This window comes from Mercenaria mercenaria, unplaced genomic scaffold, assembly GCF_021730395.1.
Source record: "Mercenaria mercenaria strain notata unplaced genomic scaffold, MADL_Memer_1 contig_1821, whole genome shotgun sequence".
NCBI lineage: Eukaryota > Metazoa > Mollusca > Bivalvia > Venerida > Veneridae > Mercenaria > Mercenaria mercenaria.
Window position 1 is genome coordinate 14,921 of NW_026459829.1, and position 19,824 is coordinate 34,744.

Below are 19,824 nucleotides of genomic sequence, written 5' to 3' on the forward strand. Positions count from 1 at the left end.
GGAAAATAATATGAAAATCTGTAGTGTAACGTAAGTAAATTTTAAGATAAGCAAAGTTATATTTTCAAATTTGGCCGCCATTTTGATGACGTCTTAGATCGGTCCAGTCGCGGAACTCGGAATGGCGACATGTCTTTTTGTGACCTTCGGACATTGTCTAACAATTTGGTATATGTCGCTATTAATCTTTTTTCCGATCGCACGGGATTCCCGTTCTGTATACACTATTTGATTTGAAACTGATTCTGAGATACGGCTAAAACCTTATATCATCAATTTAAAAACCATAAATGCATTGTATGACTGACTTTTCAGTTACTTGTCTCGCGTCTAGGGCGGAGTTTATGTAAATGACGGTTACGAAATTAGCCACTCACGATAGGAAAATCGATATCAGTCAGTGACTACATGTGTATGATGCAAACACTGAATCGGCGCCGTATTCTGAAATCAGCAGTATTTCTGTGGTTTTGTATAAAATAATATGGATAGATATTAAAACATGTTTCAGTCTAAAGTAAACGAGATAATAAATTTCTTGACATCCACTTACCATTTTCGGAAAACATTACAGTTTAGGTCTTCCTGCTCGCTACAAGCTAATATTGTCTCAGATGTTACACTACGAAATCACTCCAATTCATCCCAAATTAACCTGTATGTTTATACTTTAATTCTATCTCTGTAATTAAGTCATCAAACTTTTATTTTGTACTCTGTTTTCTGGCCCCTCTCTTGTTGCATTACATCTGCCTTACCATTTTTTTCAAAGTCAATCTCCAGTTAAAAAAGATCACAATAGTATTCCTCTGCTTAGTATGTACTTGTATTTTGATGTGTGAAAACATACTGTTTAAACCAGAAAAAAAAAACATTCAGGAGAAAAGGTTGTTCGAAACCAGCTAGCTGACGTATTAAAACGATCATTTGTTATAATCCTGAAGAACTTCGAGGTCTTCGTGATCAGTTGAGCTATAAACACTATACAACAGTTTTAAAATAATGTTTCTAGTGTTTTTTTCTGCATTTAGCATCTGCGTGAATTCCACTTTGTGAATGTTATAGCCTTAAATGTAAAAATCTTTTACATCTTCAAATTTAAATTTGAAAGTTTGATAATAAAGTCTTAACATTATCTTAAATATTAAGTTACATTCTAAAATCTTAAACATTAAAATACATTTTTTTATTCAATATTATTTTTTAAATGTTGATTTTTTTTTACATATTAAAATCCAACTCACTTGCTTCTTATTATCGTTTGATTTACCACGGTTCCGAGTTCAGATGTGCAAGAATTGAATCACGTGAAGCTTAGCCGGAGTGGTTGATAAGACGATAAAATACGAGTTGTTTAATTTCAATCTTACATGCTTATTAAAAATTAATGATAAAAATTATGCTGAACTTTGTTCATAAGTGATGTAATGAAAGAGGGGTCATGCGACTATGTGACGTCCCCTGTTCGCGCGACAACCGTTGTTTATCGCAACTCTCGCCTTTCCTTTTTCATTTAACGAACAAAAAAATCAAGCTCTGTTAGAATATATCACTTTTGTTTATATGTAGATAAGATGAATTCATGTGGTACTACGAATTATGATATAATGTTGAGAGACTTAATAACTTATAAATAGCATTCATATAATGTTTTCGCCAGGCACCTGTCTAACATCACTGATAAAACACGATATTTTCAAAGCTGTCATTTCCGACGTTTGTTTGTTGGTTTGTTCGTTTGTTTGTCTTTCGTTTAACACCATTTCAACAGTATTTCATTCATGTAACAGCGGGCAGTTAATCTAATAAATGTTCCTGGATTCTATGCCAGTACAAACAGTTTTCCGAAAGTACCTTCCAACTTCCCCACATGAATCAGAGGTGGAGGACGAATGATTTCAAACACATTGTCTTTTATAAAATCGTCAAGAATAACATATGCCCCGCCCGGGTCTCGAACGTACGATACCGCGATCTGTAGTTCTGCGCTCTACCTACTGATGTATGCGGGCGGGCTATTTAAATAAGAAGTTATATATAGTCTACCTACCGTCTGCTTTTCCTCTTTCTTGTACATTAGACACCTGGTTTAATCTTCTAAGTAGACTCCACATAAAATTGAATAAATTTATTTGTTTAAGACCAGCCGCATGATCTAAATAGCATGTATAGACTGAATACAAATATCTCTACTTTTTCGACTAAGTGTTGGTTGAATGTTTGCAAGTCAGCTAATATCTTAATGAACACATACATAAGATCTTCAAATGATCTTAAACTTGCAAGTCACTTTGTGAACTGATGGCATAACCCTCCCGATGTATATCAAAACAATTTTTAAAAAATCCCAACTTCTATAGAATATTGAATATTTTCAGCCAATATTATATAACTTGATATTTCATATGTTAGCTATATAATGCTAATTTTTCTGTCTTATGTCGTATAATTGCTATGTGATTAACGCAGTAGAGAGCTTTTATACATAACAAAAGACTAGATGATGATTATATTTAATACATTCTACCAAGTAGGCACTTGTTTCTTACTTATAATTAACAGATGGAAGTACGTTGAACTTCGCAGTTGTGACAATGTCTCCGAAAGATAATGGATTTCCTTGCATATTTACGAAAAGAGTGTAATCTGTCTACCTAATGTAAAAGAGACCCGGCTAAGTCGTAAATTTCTTGCAACAGTCTATGTACGTCAGACTCAAAACGAAGTATGAAATTTCTCAAGATTTAGTCATCAACATAAATTTCGGGCAAACTAACAGTTGTTGTACTACTGCTACAACTATTACTACTAATAATAATAACATATCGCATTTAAGTGACAAAAACTCACTTCTGAGAAGGCCTTTATATAAACTGTATTGATAAAAATACACAAGAGAAATAAATGCAACTTTTATCAACTAATGACTGACAAACCATTATATTTGTATCTTCAGCAAAAGTTAGAAAAATGAATGTGCAAGTAATGTGTAGTATTTTCTGTATCTTATATTTTCTGTATTTGCATCGCATTATGTTAAAAAAGTATGATCATAAAATCATACTGAATTACAAAACAGCTTAGATTTTTTTCAAAGATCTTAATAAATCTCGAACGCATGTTTTTGTGTTATAACGTCTGTTCAGTAATTTAGTGCCATCATGGCCATCTTGTTGCGAACAAAGTCTATATATGTTTAGAACAAAGTGTTGTCTAGTCCAGCAATTATGAGAAGAGTTTTTCGTCATTTTTACTGCACATATTAAACACCCAATCCTTCTTTAAACGCATTGGTGATTTCAAAAATAAATATTAGAAATTGAACGTAGGAAGTCTGTCAAGATTTTCGCTTGACATATTCCCGGCAAGTGTTGACGGAACCTCAAAAAGTACGTTTTCAAAACGCTTCAGTTTTGAGTTCACAATTTTAATTTGATCTTTCAAAGTGCGTACACGGTTATTTGTTACATGTAAAAATACGCGTGTAGTAAATGGCCAGTAATAAAACGCGTGTAGAATAGAGTTACACAACGAACGGTCAAGAGTGCATGCCGTCCGAAAATAACGTTACAATGTTTGCATTTTCAGAATACTGACTCAACAGTTTGGAAGTGAAAAGCCATTAGAAACTCAAAGTTTTGATGAAGCTGAATGCAAACAGGAGTTTGAAAGAAACGGCCTATCAGGTTTAAATAGCAAACTAACCAAGGAATTAGAGAAGTGGAAAACAATCCCAATACATATAGCGGTGACGGGAAAATCTGGCTGTGGAAAATCCTCATTTATCAACGCATTACGAAATTTGAATGCAGAAAGTGCAAATGCAGCGATGGTTGGGACAAAGGACACCACGAAGCGTTTAACGCCATATAAACACCCAGAGAACGAGAAATTTATCATTTGGGATTTGCCTGGAGTAGGGACTCCAGAATTTCCGAAAAAATCGTACATGAAGGCTGTAGAGTATACGATGTATGACTTTTTCATTATTTTGTGTAGCAAGAGATTCGAAGAGACCGACTTGTGGCTTGCAGAAGAAGTAAAGAAGCAAAATAAAAAGTTTTATTTTGCTCGAACACACATCGACGAAGACCTTAGAAATGAAAAGAGAGATTATCCAACCTCTTTTATAGAAGAAAACGTGCTGTCAATGATGCGCAAAGACTGCGAAGACAAACTGCAATGTAAAGGTCTCCTTTCTTCGTCGGAAGTATTTCTGATCGATAACTCTGAAACCGACTCGTTTGAATTTTCAGCCTTGAAAGAAACTCTTCTTGTTTCATTAGATTCTCTCAAGTCAGAGACAGATGCTCTGAAGAAGGAAGCAATCGCTTTAACTCTTACATCAGCTACAAAGAAGTTTATGGATGAAAAGAAAAAAAGTCTTCTCAGACGGATTCCGCAAGTATGTCTCGCTATAACAAATGCTGAAAATGATTGTGAGCAAAAGAGAATATTCAAAGAAACACTGGAAAATTATCAGAAGCAATTCAATATTGACGAAGCAAGTCTAAACGAGAATAAAGCCCTAATGATGCTTACGAAGACAGACATTGAACATTTTCGAATTGTATATGATAATTTTGAATCTAGCCCTGGGAGATATGTTAAAACACCAACAGAGGAAAGGACTGAAACCCGTGCATGGGAGCGTTTCAAGGACTTTTTTACGAGTCTGTTGTCGAAAGAACAGACACTTATATACTTGTATAGTAAGGCAGCTTTAAAAAGAAATTTAGAATACTTTCATCAACAGGCTAAAAAAGTATATGATGCGAAGTTGGCACGAAAAATTGTAAAGAAATAAAAGTTTAAAAAAACACACACATTTCATGCACGTGTTGACTACCTAGACACTTCATGATTGTTTCACAAACACCACAGTTCATCAAGGTATATTGAACAATGAGTAGCAAAGGAAAATCTGAGAGATTGTTTGTCAAATGTTTTTTGTTGTTTTACGGCGAAAAATTATTTAAGCTAGGTTTCTATTATCTTGAAAATGTATAGGGACTTCCAGGCGTTAATTTGTTAAAAGGGACCTGATTTAAAAATTTAAAAGAACATATAGCATGTCTATGTAGATTTTGTATTCATCGTCATGTCGAGTATTCTGAACAAATTTTCAGAAAATGTCAGTTCCTCTAACACTCATATATCATTCACTTGTACACTGACGCCTTAAGTAAATCTTAACAAATTCAAGGGGATTAGTGTAGTTCCGTAAGTGTAATGCTGTCAATTTTGGTTATTATCAATCTCGTTTGAGGCGTTCTTGCCATTTGCATTCAGTTTAAAATTTAGTTAAGATTGTTTGATGAAGTTTAGTTAATATGTAAGTAAGCTCGATTTAAGTTGATTATGTATTTACAAAGTTTCTTTTCTGATGTCTATGATATGCTGCAGCTGATTTTCCTATCAGATATGCACTGAAACAAGATGCCCCTAAGTCGCTTACCTGAGAAACACAACATAACAGTGTAAACATGTTTGACCTAGTGATTTCGTGGAGACAAATATTCTGACCAATCATTCATTAAGGTTGGACCAAAAATGTGGTCTCTTGAGTGTAAACAAGTATTCTTTGATTTAACCTAATGACCTAGTGTTTGGCCCCACATGATCCAGATTCACACTTGTCCAAGATTCCTTAAAAACAAACATTCGAACAAAGTTTTGTAAGATTTGAGCAAAAATGTGGCCTCTAGAGTGTATACAAGCTTTTCCTTTGATTTGACTTAGTGACCTAGTTTTTGGCCCTACGTGATCCAGATTCGAAATCGTTCCAGACTGTATAATAAAAACATTCTGACTAAGTTTTGTGACCTAGTTTTAAACCCAAAGTTACTAAGATAAAAACATTTCCGAGACTTTATACAGATAAACATTCTGACAAAGTTTCATGTACTTAAAATGAACAATGCAGCCCCTATTGCATACACAAGTTTATTTTCATTTTAACAGGTGACCTAGTTTTTGATCCCAGATGACCCAGATTCAAAACTGGGCCAAAGTACATTAAGATAAACATTTTGACCAAATTTCATGAAGATATGATCATAAACGTGGCCTCTAAAGTGTTTTCAAGCTTTTCCTTTGATTTGACTGAATGACCTAGTTTTTGATCCATCACGAATCAGATTCGAACGTGAACTAGAGGTCATCAAGACAAACAATGTGATCAAATTTCATGAAGATCCAGTGTAAAATGCAGTCCAAATTGCATACACAAAGTTTTTCTTTGATTTGACCATGCGTCCTAGGTTTTGACCCCAGATTACCAATATTCACCAAGATTTTATCAAGGCAGCCATTCTGACTAAATTTTATGAATATCCAGTGTACAATGCAGCGCCTATTTCGTACACAAGGTTTTTCTTTGATTTGACCGGGTTACCTAGTTTTTTATCCAAGATAACCCATATTCAAACTTGACCTAGATTTTATCAAGGCAATCATTCTGACTATATTTCATGAAGATCGGTTGAAATATACAGTCCCTATTGCATACACAAGCTTTTTCTTTGATTTGACCTAGTGACCTAGTTTTGGACCTCAGATGACTTATGTTCGAACTTGACCTAGATTATATCAAAGCAATCATTCTGACCAACTTTAATATAGATCAATTGAAAAATACAGCCTCTATCGCATACACAAGGTTTTTCTTTGATTTGACCTAGTGACCTAGTTTTTGATCCCAGATGACCCATATTCAAAGTAAACCTAGATTTCATCAAGGCAGTTATTCTTAATAAATTGCATGAATATCCAGTTTAAAATGCAGCCACTATTGCAAACAAAAGGTTTTTCTTTAATTTGACCGGGTGACCTAGTTATTAATCCTAGATAACCCATATTCAAACTTGACCTAGATTTTATCCTGACAAACATTCTGATAAAATTTTATGAAGATCCGGTGTACAGTGCAGACCCAATTGCATACACAAGTTTTTTCATTGACCTAAAGGTCATCAAGACAAACATTGTGATCAAATTTCATGAAGATCCACTATAAAATGCAGTCCATATTGCATACACAAGTTTTCATGAAGATTAATTGAAAAATACAGCCTATATCGCATACACAAGTTTTTTTGTTTGATTTGACCTAGTGACCTAGTGTTTGATTCGAATGATCCATATTCAAACATGACTTAGATTGTATCAAGGCAATCATTCTGACTAAATTTCATGAAGATCGGTTGAAAAATACAGCCTCTATGGCATACACAATCTAAATGCTGACAGACAGACGACAGACGCCGGACATCAAGCGATCACAATAACTCACCTGAGCATTGCTCAGGTGAGTTAAACAGTGCTTCTTGCAAAAACAAATCGACTGCAAGATGTCTAGCTAAAAAATCAAGGTCAAACCTGGAGGTCAAATGCTAATAAGGTTTCGTCCTGTCCGGATTGTAACTCAAATATCCATAAAGGAATTTATCATTACCTGGCTTAAATGGTCCCCATAATGAGACAAAGTATCGAGCATAACCTTGAGACCCTAGCTTAATCGTCACTGTCACTAAGGTCAAAGGTTAACATGGACTTAGGCGGGTATGATTCGTGTCCAGTCTATAACGCTATCAAGGGATTATATTATTACCCGGCATAAATGTTCCCCATAATAAGATGATGTGCCACGCGCAATACTGAGAGGTCCCTTACTTAAAAGTCAAGTTTGGTTCTAGGAAGAGTTTTTTGTCTGTCCGCTCCATAAGACAGCCTTCCTTCAAGAAAGTTTAATATTAGTAGGCACAAATGTTCTCCATAATAGGACGACATGTCATAAAAAACACACATCCTAACACAAATTCCAAGATAACATTTAGAGGTCAAAGTTAATGGGGTCTGTTCCGTGCCTGCTCAAACCTCTGCCATCCATCAAGGAATTTTAATGTTACATGGCATAAATGTTATCCGTAACTGGTTTATGTGTCATGCGCAACACCAAGATCACTAGCTCGCTGAAAGAATAATGTCAAACTGGAGGTAAAACGTTAACATTTTCTGTTCCGTGTCCTCAATCTTAACTCTTCAATCCATCAAGCTTGGCATATATGTTCCCCATAATGAGATGATATGTCAAGCGCAAGATCCAGTCCCCTAGCACCAAGGTTATACTTAGGAGTCAATGACTACGTTATTTTTCTTATCTAGTCTTTAACTTGCATCGATGTGTAAGTAACTTTACATAAACATACAACGTACAAATGTAGTAAGCTGATGTGTCATAGGTGCCCAATTAGAAAAATGTCGGTGTATTTTCTTCAGAATAACTTCCTTTTGACACGATGACATGTCTCGGTATACTTTTTTCTCTATGTTCCACCATATTTGAAAATGAAATGTTATTACAGATATTTTTATATTGATATATGTAAAAAGCAATTATCTACTGTAAATTTCAATATATACAAATTTAGCAATTCAGTCATTTTGCGTTATAACACATTGTATATATAACACATTATTACATAGTCATTTTAGCTCGACTATTCCGCGTCGGCGTCCCGATTTGGTTAAGGTTTTGTATGTAAGTTGGTATCTCAGTAACCACTTGTGGGAATGGATTGAAACTTCACACACTTATTCACTGTGATAAACTGACTTACATTGCACAGGTTCGGTAACTAAATTTTGCAATTTTACAACATTATGCCCCATTTTCGACTTAGAAAATTTTGGCTAAGGTTTAGTTTGTAAGCTAGTATATCAGTACTCACTAATGGGAATGGATTGAAACTTCACACACTTGTTCACTGTCATGATCTGACATGCACTAAGCAGGTCCCATAACTCTACTTTGTTGTTTTTTTTCTCAAAATTATGCCCCTTTTTCGACTTAGCATTTTTTGGTTAAGTTTTTTGTATGTAAGCTGGTATCTCAGTATCCACTAATTGGAATGGATTGAAACTTCACACACTTGTTCACTGTTATAATCTAACATGAACTGTGAAGGTCCCATAACTCTACTTTGCAATTATACAAAAATATACCCCTTTTTCGACTTAGCAGTTTTTTGTTAAGTTTTTGTAAGTAAGCTGGTATCTCAGTATTCACTGATGGGAAAGGATTGAAACTTCACACACTTGTTCACTGTCATGTTATGACATACAGTGCAAAGGGTCAATAACTCTACTTTGCATTTTACAAAATTATGCCCCTTTTTCAATTTAGCAGTTTTTGGTTAAATTCTTATATGTAAGCTGGTATCTCCGTACCTACTAATGGGAATGGATTGAAACTTCACACACTGTCCACTGTCATGAGCAGATAAGCACTGTGCAGGTTCCATAACCCTATTTTGCATTTTTATAAAAATATGCCCTTTTTCGACTTTTGTATTCACTCAACTGACAAGGCTGTTGAATAGTCGAGCACTGCTGTCCTCCGACAGCTCTTGTTACTCCGTTATGCATAGAACCGGAAACGCCAATATTTTTTCCATATTGACGTCTGAATTTCATATCGGGTGCATGACGTCATTTTAGTGAATTGAGGTATTTTTGTAATTTACGTGAGTTTAGTATAATATTAAAATGCGTAGATATGTATGTAATAAAATCATAATTAGCATTGCATCGAAAAATATGCACTGGAATAAAATTGCGCTCCTAAAGTCGCACAATATTTCCGCTGCAGAACTCGTTCATATTTCTTGATACAAAGCTAATAACCTTTAGATATTGTATAAATATCAACATATTTATCCAAGATTTAGGTAATGCAGGTGTTCCGTAGATATGATACAAGCTTTTAACACGAAAATTTCATGCATGTGTTTATATATGAGGATAAGTGCATATGTATTTGCTAAGTGTAATACTAGTCTTATTCGTGTGTGTGTGCGTCTGTGTGTATGTGCGTGCGCGCGTGCGTGCGTGTGTGCGTGCGTGTGTGTGTGTGCGTGTGTGTGTGCATGTGTGTGTGTGTGTGTGTGTGTTTGACGTCTTTTTCAACAATTTGTCAGTCATATACGCCGGTGTCTACTTGTAGCAGTAAGCACAATGCCCAACTTTGTAGTGCTGCCTCATTCGAATATCACGCCGTAGATACGTGGCATGACACTCCACCCAGTCACATTATATATTATACTGACACCGGGCTGACCAGTCCTAGCACTATCCTCTTAATACTGAGCGCCAAGCGAGGAAGCTACTAGTACCATTTTAACGTCTTTGGTATGCGAATTAATCCGATGCCGAATCCGAATCTGACTTCAGGTATACTTAGGGACTTTCTCAAAACATTTAGTGGTTTAAATGATAAAAATGGTTGTTAGCTAACATTTTAACGTTGAGCTTTTCTGTCGATTGACTACATTTTTATGCTTCCAGAAGGGCGAGCATATAGTTGCCGCTTCGTCCGTTCTTCCGTCCGTCCGTCCGTCCGTCACACTTGTCCGGGGTATAACTTGAAAAGTATTATTCGTTTGATTGAAACTTCACATAATCATAGAAGCCATTGACGAAAATTGCAGTGTCAAAGAACCATAACTCTACTTTACCTAGTTTTTTAACTACATGTATCTCCCTTTATTATACAAAATAAGGCTTGTCCAGAGCATTACTTGAAAAGTATTAATGGCATTTCATTGAAACTTCACAAAATGATAGAGGCCATTGACGGAAAATGCAGTGTCAAATAACCATAACTGCAGGTTATATAGCAATAATTCAGTCAAAATGTGCTTTCGTGGTGTAGCCGAAAGAAGTCCCTAATAAAAAGATCTTAATTTTTCCATTTAACGCGCATTTGCGCGTAATCCGGGGGTCAAATGGGTATTATTTCACTGGTGGAATCAATTTTACATGAAATAAGACACTTTTCATGCTTATATTTGCATGTTTTCGAGTTGTTTACTTGAAAACGAAAGTAGGGTGTTTTTCTGCGGACCGCTTTCTGAAATGCGGCAATATGAGGATACCTAACTTCAGTTGCCTTGCATCTAGAAACTGTATCAAAATTGATATGAAGTAGCTAAATCTTATATAAAACAAAGAACAATTTCTTTCATGAGTATACTCAGTATAGCCTCTACCTTACCTACTTATTGAATTATCTCCCTCAAGCAAATGCATCGGGGAGCATCATCCGGTTTTACCGATTCCTTGTACTAAACTGTCTACCATACTTACCAAGTTGTCGTCCGAATAAATGCAAACTTTTTACTGTCTACAGATCATACTGAAGACATTAAACAGATCGCAACCACACGTTTTTCAGAATTTTGTCTACCATATTTCTAAGTAATGTGAAATCATTTTTGTTCACGCAGGACGATTTTTTTGCGTATTTCGAGCTAAGAACAATGCGCGAATTTAAGACCGCGCTATTATTTAACCATTTAAAATATAGTTATCCGAATTTATTTCCTGTCCGAAATATATATATGTTATAAGACCCTTGTATTTCCATCTTTCTCAAAACGTTACAGTTTATAGACAGTTAATTAAAGGTTGTCTTGATAGCAACTTATTTTTTTATCAAAATGGATTATGAAATCTGATTAAATTATTTATATTAATTGGTTAGTTGGTCATTCTTTACGAACGCTTCGATTACCTACGCTGGTTTTATATCGTTGTCATCGTCTTACAAATGCTGCGAAATATTTCTGGCAGAAACACTATTGGGGAGCTCAATACGGTTTATGGTGCGCACCCAACCTCACTCTTACCCCCACCATGTTCAAAAGACACGGAACAGTGTAAATAAAAGTAATCCCCGCCAGGTGAATATAAGTCTGCCTTTATTCATTTTTGAAAATTCACACCCTTTTTGCGGCGTTTATATACAATGGAAATCTTCCACTGTTACCTTTAAACAGATGCATTTCTAGTATTTTGACGTACACACATAACGTTAACAAGCGTTATTATGAATATTCCGTTCAGGTGTGCCTTTGTATACCACAAAATCAGTAAACTAGGGCGGATTTTGGTTTCGAACTTATATTTTTAAAAGACAATGCTACGAAAATGTCCCTATGGAATATGGCGAATTTTTACCAAATCATAAAACAAGGCGTATCTCTTTTTATATGAGGAACTTTTAACTTGTTCTATCAAACGGTGCATACAACACATTTTTCTTTATACAATTCGAACCAGCAGCTACCGAACTACCCTATTATGTTTTCCGTGTGCACGAATATAAGACGAATGTTTTCTTCCTTATGTTAACAGGGTATTTTTAATGGTTTTCATATACAATACAAGGTGGACGGATAGCTCAGTGGTTTGCACACTGGCCTTCCAATCCTGAGGTCGGGGGTTCGATCCCCGGCAGCTACTCGGGAATTTTCAGAAACGCTTTTCAGTGTTTCCCACCCAACTAGAGGTGTACTGGTCAGGAACCCAGGCAATCCTTGCGTGTATCAGTGCTATACACTGGGCACGTTAAAGAACCAGGCTGTCTATTCGCAACGAGCTAGGCTAAGTTAGCCGGACAAGCCTGTATCTGATTTCTGATCTCTCTGTCATGGGGGCTTTGTCTCACTCTGTCCCTATGGTCAGATCGCTCTGTGTCTGTACTAGAGGATGCATTATGCGCCCTGTGTGGCTGCATTTGAACTATGTAAAGCGCCTTTGAACGTGGAATTGATCATGAAAAGGGTGCTATATAAATCTGGTATAATAATAATAATAATAATAATATTCATATCATTATAAATTAACAGATAAAATCAGACTACGTTACAACATGAGAGACATCTTAACCTATTAACAAATATAATGTTCTGCTTTGATGACTACATCTCTGTAGATTCTTCTCGACTTGAGAATGTTTAGGATAAGGTAGAATGAAGGTAGAATGTTTAGGATAAGGTGTTATACATTGTCATCAATTTGTTTGAAATGAAAATCATATTTTTGCTTAATTTTAATAGGCTAATTTTAAGTAAAACTTCTTTTATAGAATGTTCTATAATGGTATTTTCCCATGAAAATATATAACATATTATACATGTTTATGATAATTATCCCCCACACCAAAGAGAAAGTTTTACATGTACCATATTTTTATAAACATCGACATCTAATAAGGATATATGCAATCATTTTCAAGTTTAGTAATTTAAAAACAAAACATTTGGTAAGTTAGTGCCAATTACCTAAAACAACAGAAAATCTCACGTAGGTCGGAAGTGGAAAACGAATTTAGGCTCCGCTAACATATTTCTTTTGTTTAATTGACTGAACTGTAAATTGCAATGTACCTGTATTGTACTTTCAAAGTGTTTACTGAGCAGCGATACAGCTAAATATGGATTCCTCCTGGTTATAGAGTTGTAATGTCATGTTTGCAAATGCAAGAACCGGGTTTTTTTACATAGCCGGTCTTCATAAACGAATGAGTTAGCATCACTTTGTCCTGTGCACATCATTCTCGTGCACGGTACATCTTTTACAGAAAAAAACTAAAAGGTTCCACACTAAGTCTTATCTCGACATAAAATTGTGAAGTATTCCTCTGACGAAATGAAATATAGAGGCGATACAAGGAAAATAACAACATATGTTCGATTTGCCCAATGGAAAAGCGTAAATTGAATATTGTTTTAGTTCAGTCTGTTAAGAAGATAAGTACTCAAATTAAAGTAATTAGAAAAAAAACGAATGTTATGTAATTGGAAAATATTAAAAAGAAAAATGTTGACTGGCAGAGTTCAACACGATATTCGAACGTGTTCTTCTAATCCGAAACTCGGCTGCTTTACCTACTTCGTTATCCATGCATTTTACGAATTATTTCTGGATAATCAATAAAAACTAGAACTGGCCCGAAACATGCAAACCAAAAGTCCTAAGAATTTATCTTGTACAATGTTTCCATGATCTGTCAAAATTTTGTGTTTCTGTTGTTTCCTATAGTAAACCGGTACCTCAAAACGTCGCGTATGTTACATAAGTAGTAAAACTTTAAACTCCTGCGGACTCTTAAAACAAAAACAAAAGGTTTACGTACGCTTTGCTACCAACGGTATCGTTGAATGAACTGTGTTAAATAATTGACATCGTAATATTTTATTTTATTTTACTTCTAGCGCCGATCAAGGTCTGCCCGATTAGCTTATTTTTCTTCCATTCAATTTCTTATTTTATATCCTTGGGTCATATTTTTTTTAATTACAATTTGTATCTTAGTTGATATGTAATCTTATTTCAAAACTGATTTTATTTGATTTTATAATACCTCAAGCATGCCATCATGTATGTTTTATGAACGGCTTCCGTCTAAGTATTAGATTTTATTTAAAATTAAAAAAAAAAACATATCTTAAAGCAGTCATACAAGTCTTTATACATTGTATCTTTCTGATTATTTTTTTGTTTTGTTTTGTTTTGTTTTTGGTGGGTTAACGTTGTGGAAGTGTCTGTACGTAGTACAACATTATTTATATTTCTTCTAAAGAGAATTTCTTTTCCGTCAGCTTAGTTTAACATATCCCTTCGGATTTTAGGTTATCGATGCTTGGAATAGCGTGGAATTTGCTTTGAAATCGGCAGTCGTAAATCGACATTCAATGTGCTAAGATCTCCAACTTTACATTACCTACCGGCTTCTTTGATTTGCTAAGGTCTATAAACGCCTTATAGACAACTTAAGAGATCTAGAACAATTACCAGACCTATTTCTGTTGTTTACACGAAATTTTTATGACGAAAAATACCAAGTGCCTGTGGCGGGATTTGAATTCGGGTTGCTCGGGTGCTAATCCAGTCCTCTAACCACTGAGTCAAAGAGTCGACACACGTACGCAGTCGTCAGAGATTAAATTTTTATGCCTTTGAATATTACTATATATTTTGCACAGTACAATATTTTCTCGGTCTTATGCCGTTTTCTAGATTCTACTTATATTGACTTTACATCCACGAGTAACTGATAGCTTTTTCATGTGAATCAGATGTGGAGGACCAGAACGACATTATGTTTATTCAAATCGTTGCCATGCCACAGGGAAAAAGGCCTCGAACTACAAACCTCTTAATTAGTAGTACTGTGTTATCTGTTTGAGTTCAATATTTTATATCGACTAGATAAAGTTGCGATTATTTTTCACAAAACAGTACATCTTGTAGTATGTCCAAGACAGACTTTTATTCATAGGTAGCTATTGTCAAAGATGAATTAAAAGTCTTTTAGACTAGAAGTACATTCGTATTGAGGCATGTCTCTATAAACTATACATTATAACTTCTGCAAATACAAAGCTGTCACAAACTGACATACGGGCCTCAAAGTATCTTACATAAAGTATAAAGACAGGTATTGCATAATTTTTTGGTAAATGTTTGAGTTATTGGGGTAATTGTCAGATTTCACACTTAAAATACTTTTCATGATTTTCTGCATTTGATAATTTTCAATGTAAATTTCATTAAATTCGGTTCAGTAATAAGGAAGTTATTAATTTTTAAGCTTCAGCAATTTATGTTTTTATCCCCAAAACTACTGTAACGGGCCTTAATTTGTACAATTTACTTTCCCGCTTTATTAGTCAATATCACGGCTCTGTCGTGATTCACGTGCAGAAACAAATATTTTTGCGGGACATAAACATACAAATTTACATGTCTAGATATGCTAAGTGCACACCACATTACCGACTGACAGCATGTCACTCCAGAATTATTCTTAAAGTTTGTAGAAATTATTTATTGCACGATCGAGGTAAGAAGTTTATTTGTTAGATTTTTGTATTATTGTTTTAAGGGGACGCATATTGCTACATTCACAGTTCATACAGAAATGCGGAAGGGGTGCATATTCAAGAAATCGATGGTGGGAAAATAAAAAACATATTCCTAAACTGATATAATACTGATGGACACCTGTAATATTCAGTATTTTGTGGATAAGGATGTGGTACTATGAATGTAATAGGAAAACAGAGGTCTTTGTGAAAGTACATTCAACACAAAATATTAAGCTTTTGTATAAGGAAAACACAGGTTTTTTACAATAACAGTGTTCCAAATAATGTTGAAGGGATGAGATTTTCTTTCTAACACACCAGGTTTGCTTAAACATGTAAAAATTTAACGCCACGTCATTTCAGCTCGGGATGGACGCCATATTTCTCATTGATAAAAATGTAAACAAAAAAAAAATCAGAGTGGGATTAGCATTGCAAGGGCATAACATGACATTCTACACAATGAATACATTAGAACAGATATCTAAGATGCTACACAGGTCAGGCGGGTTAAATGCATAATGGCGATCACTTGAAATTCATCTTGAAAAAGGTGGTTAATTTTAGTTTATTTACATGGTTTTTAATTTTCCCACGACTTCTGGGCGATTCACTGCAAATGTATTACTGCGCCGGACGAAAGATAACTCTAATAAACAACGGGAGACAACTTAGGTGTCAGCACGTGTACGATTTTTAAAAAAACATGTCGATGATTATAATTTCTTATCAAATAATGAATCCTATTCAGATATTCGTCTTTAATATTAGAAAATTATTAATTTCTGTGGACATTTGTCAAAAGATATTACTTACATTGGACTACTTTGCGCATCAAACTGGTTTCCGCTTCAGTTGTGAGGCACTTCCGTTATACTTTTTGACAACAATAACAAAACACAAAATGAATCAATAAAGTCACTTATAAACCGACTGCTACTTAAATCAGTGTAAGTAAAGTTGTTGTTACAACATTATACATGTTCGTTACGTTATGAGATAAAGTTTATCTTGAACTGCATAATCCATTAATTACGTTTAGATGATATTGCATTTACAACTTATTTGACCCCATTTTTTTACGTGAATGACAGCATTCTCGTGCAACTCGTGCAAACAGAGTTATGAAAAGTATGGTGGAGAATTCAAGGACAAATTATAAATGACATTAAAGTGAGGATAACTGTATATTCGTCCAGTTTTGATCATTGACATGCCTGCTGTGTATTAGTAACTTTTGTGAACAAGATTAGAATGTTACTTTTGGACATATACACATTGATTGGACCTCTCAACCAAATTTCATACCTTATTTTAGGGATTTTTAAGACAATACATTTTCAAAAGTTTGTTGAATGTGTTTTGATATTTAAGTGCATTGTAGTTCATGAATACCAAGTTAAAAATTAATAATGGCAACATTTCTAGGCCCTTATTGTAAGCCACTAGACTTCTGTAACGATAAATGTTAAATGTATTAAGGGGAATATACTCTTTTAGTTTTGGAATGTGGCATTCCTTGACCACCGTATCTTTTCTTATGCACTACTTTGTAAACAAACTAAATAATGTGTTTTAGCTTACATATGCGAAATGAAAAGCAAGACAGTGACCATATTTCACATTCTTTCTTTAAATTAGAATCTGTAGGACATTGATAAATGTTTGGACAAGGTGAAGCACTATTATTTTCGCACCAAAAAGTCTTAATTGTTGACTTTGAATGTACACAATAAGTCTTATGTAATTCAACAATAACTTTCTTGTTTCAGTTTTCTCATTTTTATTTTAGTGAGCAATCCTTTTTGTACTTATAACAGTTGAAACGGTATCCATTTCATGTACCAAAACCTTGTACTTTTTTGCAGGTAAATTTTATCATACCCCACCCACTTTTTTCTATTTTCAAAGTATGCGTCCCCTTAATTATAATTTCCTTTAGTAATTTTTTATTCATTCTAAAGAAATTTGTAAAATGTTTACTTTTCGACAAGCTAGTAGCTGATTTCGGGTTGTCAGGCTATTTTATTAAATTTTTCTGACTTTGTAAATCATTTTTTTCGAAAGAGGGATCTAGGATATTTCGTTTGTATTTTGTGTCAAATTCATATCGAAAGTTGTGTAAGTGCTTTTCACATATTTCGTATTCGTCTTTTGTTCGTTGTACTCTATGTAATGCCGGTACTGCATTGTATTGTATGTTATAAAATATAAATGTATGGTTTGACTAGTATGGTACCGTGTATCTAATATTAAACTGCAAATTTATAGATATTGTGTGTCCGTGTGTTGCATAACTATTAAGTGTCCGTTTTTTTACATGGTAGTCGATAATACAAAGTTATCGTTCCTACCGGCTGTTGCATTGTGTTTATTTGTATTGCAGTACGTTAATTTGTTGTTGTAAATAATAGCTGCATTTAATTATTCTCTTGTCTGTAAAAGCAATATATGATTTTTCATCATTATCTTCTCACATTCTTTATCATACACTAATATAAACAGCAAAAGAAACTAGCCAGATGTAAACCTGGGGTATTTTTTAATTTAAAAAAAAAAAATTATAAATTTGACTTGTTTTCTTCATACCACATTAAACTTGAAGAACTTCACGTGTTAATTTTAAATAAAATCGATCAACCGTGAAGTCAGTAGTCCCAAATTGGCCATTTTGCACGAAATTCTGGCTAAATCCTCTGCGCGTCTGTTGCATTGTAACACCCCAATTGCGCGATCACGCTGAATTTGATTCAGCCGTGCCATGTAACCAACAATATTTTTTAAACTTTATGCTTTTTTTCGAGTGAGTCAATTACCAATGTTTCCAATGACAATAAAATTTTGCAAAGAAAATCATTAATTACAAACGCACGTGAATTTCGTGCAAAACGTCTATTGCGGGACTACTAACCTCACAGTTGATCGATTTTTTAAATTTACCACGTGAAGTTCTTTAAGTGTAAATGTGGTATGAAGAAAACATGTCAAGTTAATAAATTTAAGCTTTTTATTTAAAAATACACCGGTTGCTGTTCAGTATACTTTAGCTTAAGATCGATCCACACCTTAGGACCGGAATGTAGAATTTCGACGGAAAAGTATGAAATTTGGCTCAGATATAGATCAAACTCTATATTTTCAGAATGTATGTTTCTTTTTCGATTTTACGTTTGTGCGTCTACGTTAAAAGCGCCATCTGGTGGCACCCGATTTTTCACGTTAATTGCCCGTTTTTCTGTCAAAATTTCAATAATATTTTGGCGATTTTATTATTTTTTTTCGATTGCGCATTTAGATGTCTGTTCCAATGTATTTGACGAAATCTAAATGTATTTATTGCATTAAAAGACCGTCAGTTTTCTGAAAACAAATTAGCTGACGCCGAAATCGTTATAAAATTTGTACGTGCAAATTTACGCATTTTGTCCTATAACTTCCTTTCCGTGCGGTCAAAGTATTTCATTTTTTGAAATAGTCTGCTGCTGTATCCGCCCTTTAAAATAATCAAATAAAAAAGGCATGTGTTCTCGTTAGATTATTTGCTAAAAAAAACTTTGAAAATCATAGTTAAATGCCGAAAAACGCGACGCGAAAGACTGTAGAAACCATGACGATACCGTGCTAAATATGTTTCGTTAATACAGTGTAACAGAATACTGTAAATTTTCTACAGTACTGTAATATTCTAATAATAATTCTAAACGGTGTGGCAGATAAAATGATTTCTCAGATGGTTGAAGTTTACATTTTTAGTGACCACACAGTTTATTTAAAACGAGAAGCTTCACAAATATGTTCACATAATTTGATGGCGTAATTTTGTTCTACAGGTCAGAGTTAATTTTTCATTACTTAGAAATTCTATACCACAGACGCTATTTGCAATAAATCCTTACTTCTACAAGTTCAGTATTCATTACTCTTTCTTTTACCCAATCCGCTTAGCTCAGTAGAAGGAGGGCAGATCTGTGCATCGTGAGTTCGGTTCCCCGGGTAGGGCGTGACGATTTGATAGAAGGCACTAGTCCGAAATTATTCTTCCTCCATCTCTGATTTATGTGGTGAAGATAGAAGTTATTTGTTGAGAATACAAAATCAAGGAACACTG

At 34.4% G+C, this 19,824-nt stretch overlaps 1 protein-coding gene across 2 annotated transcripts in view; it reads left to right on the top strand.

Annotated features, from left to right (window-relative positions):
- LOC128551902 (T-cell-specific guanine nucleotide triphosphate-binding protein 2-like) overlaps positions 1-19,824 on the top strand; it is a 48,986-nt gene that overhangs the window by 13,667 nt on the left and 15,495 nt on the right. Inside the window, exon 2 of one of the 2 annotated variants that reach the window (XM_053532854.1) lies at positions 3,589-4,984. The exons of the other annotated variant lie outside the window; for it this stretch is intronic. Coding sequence (XP_053388829.1) covers positions 3,589-4,807 — 1,219 coding nt within the window. The 3' untranslated portion in view covers positions 4,808-4,984. Of the gene's footprint in view, positions 1-3,588; positions 4,985-19,824 lie in introns of those variants that run through there. 2 annotated transcript variants of the gene reach the window in all.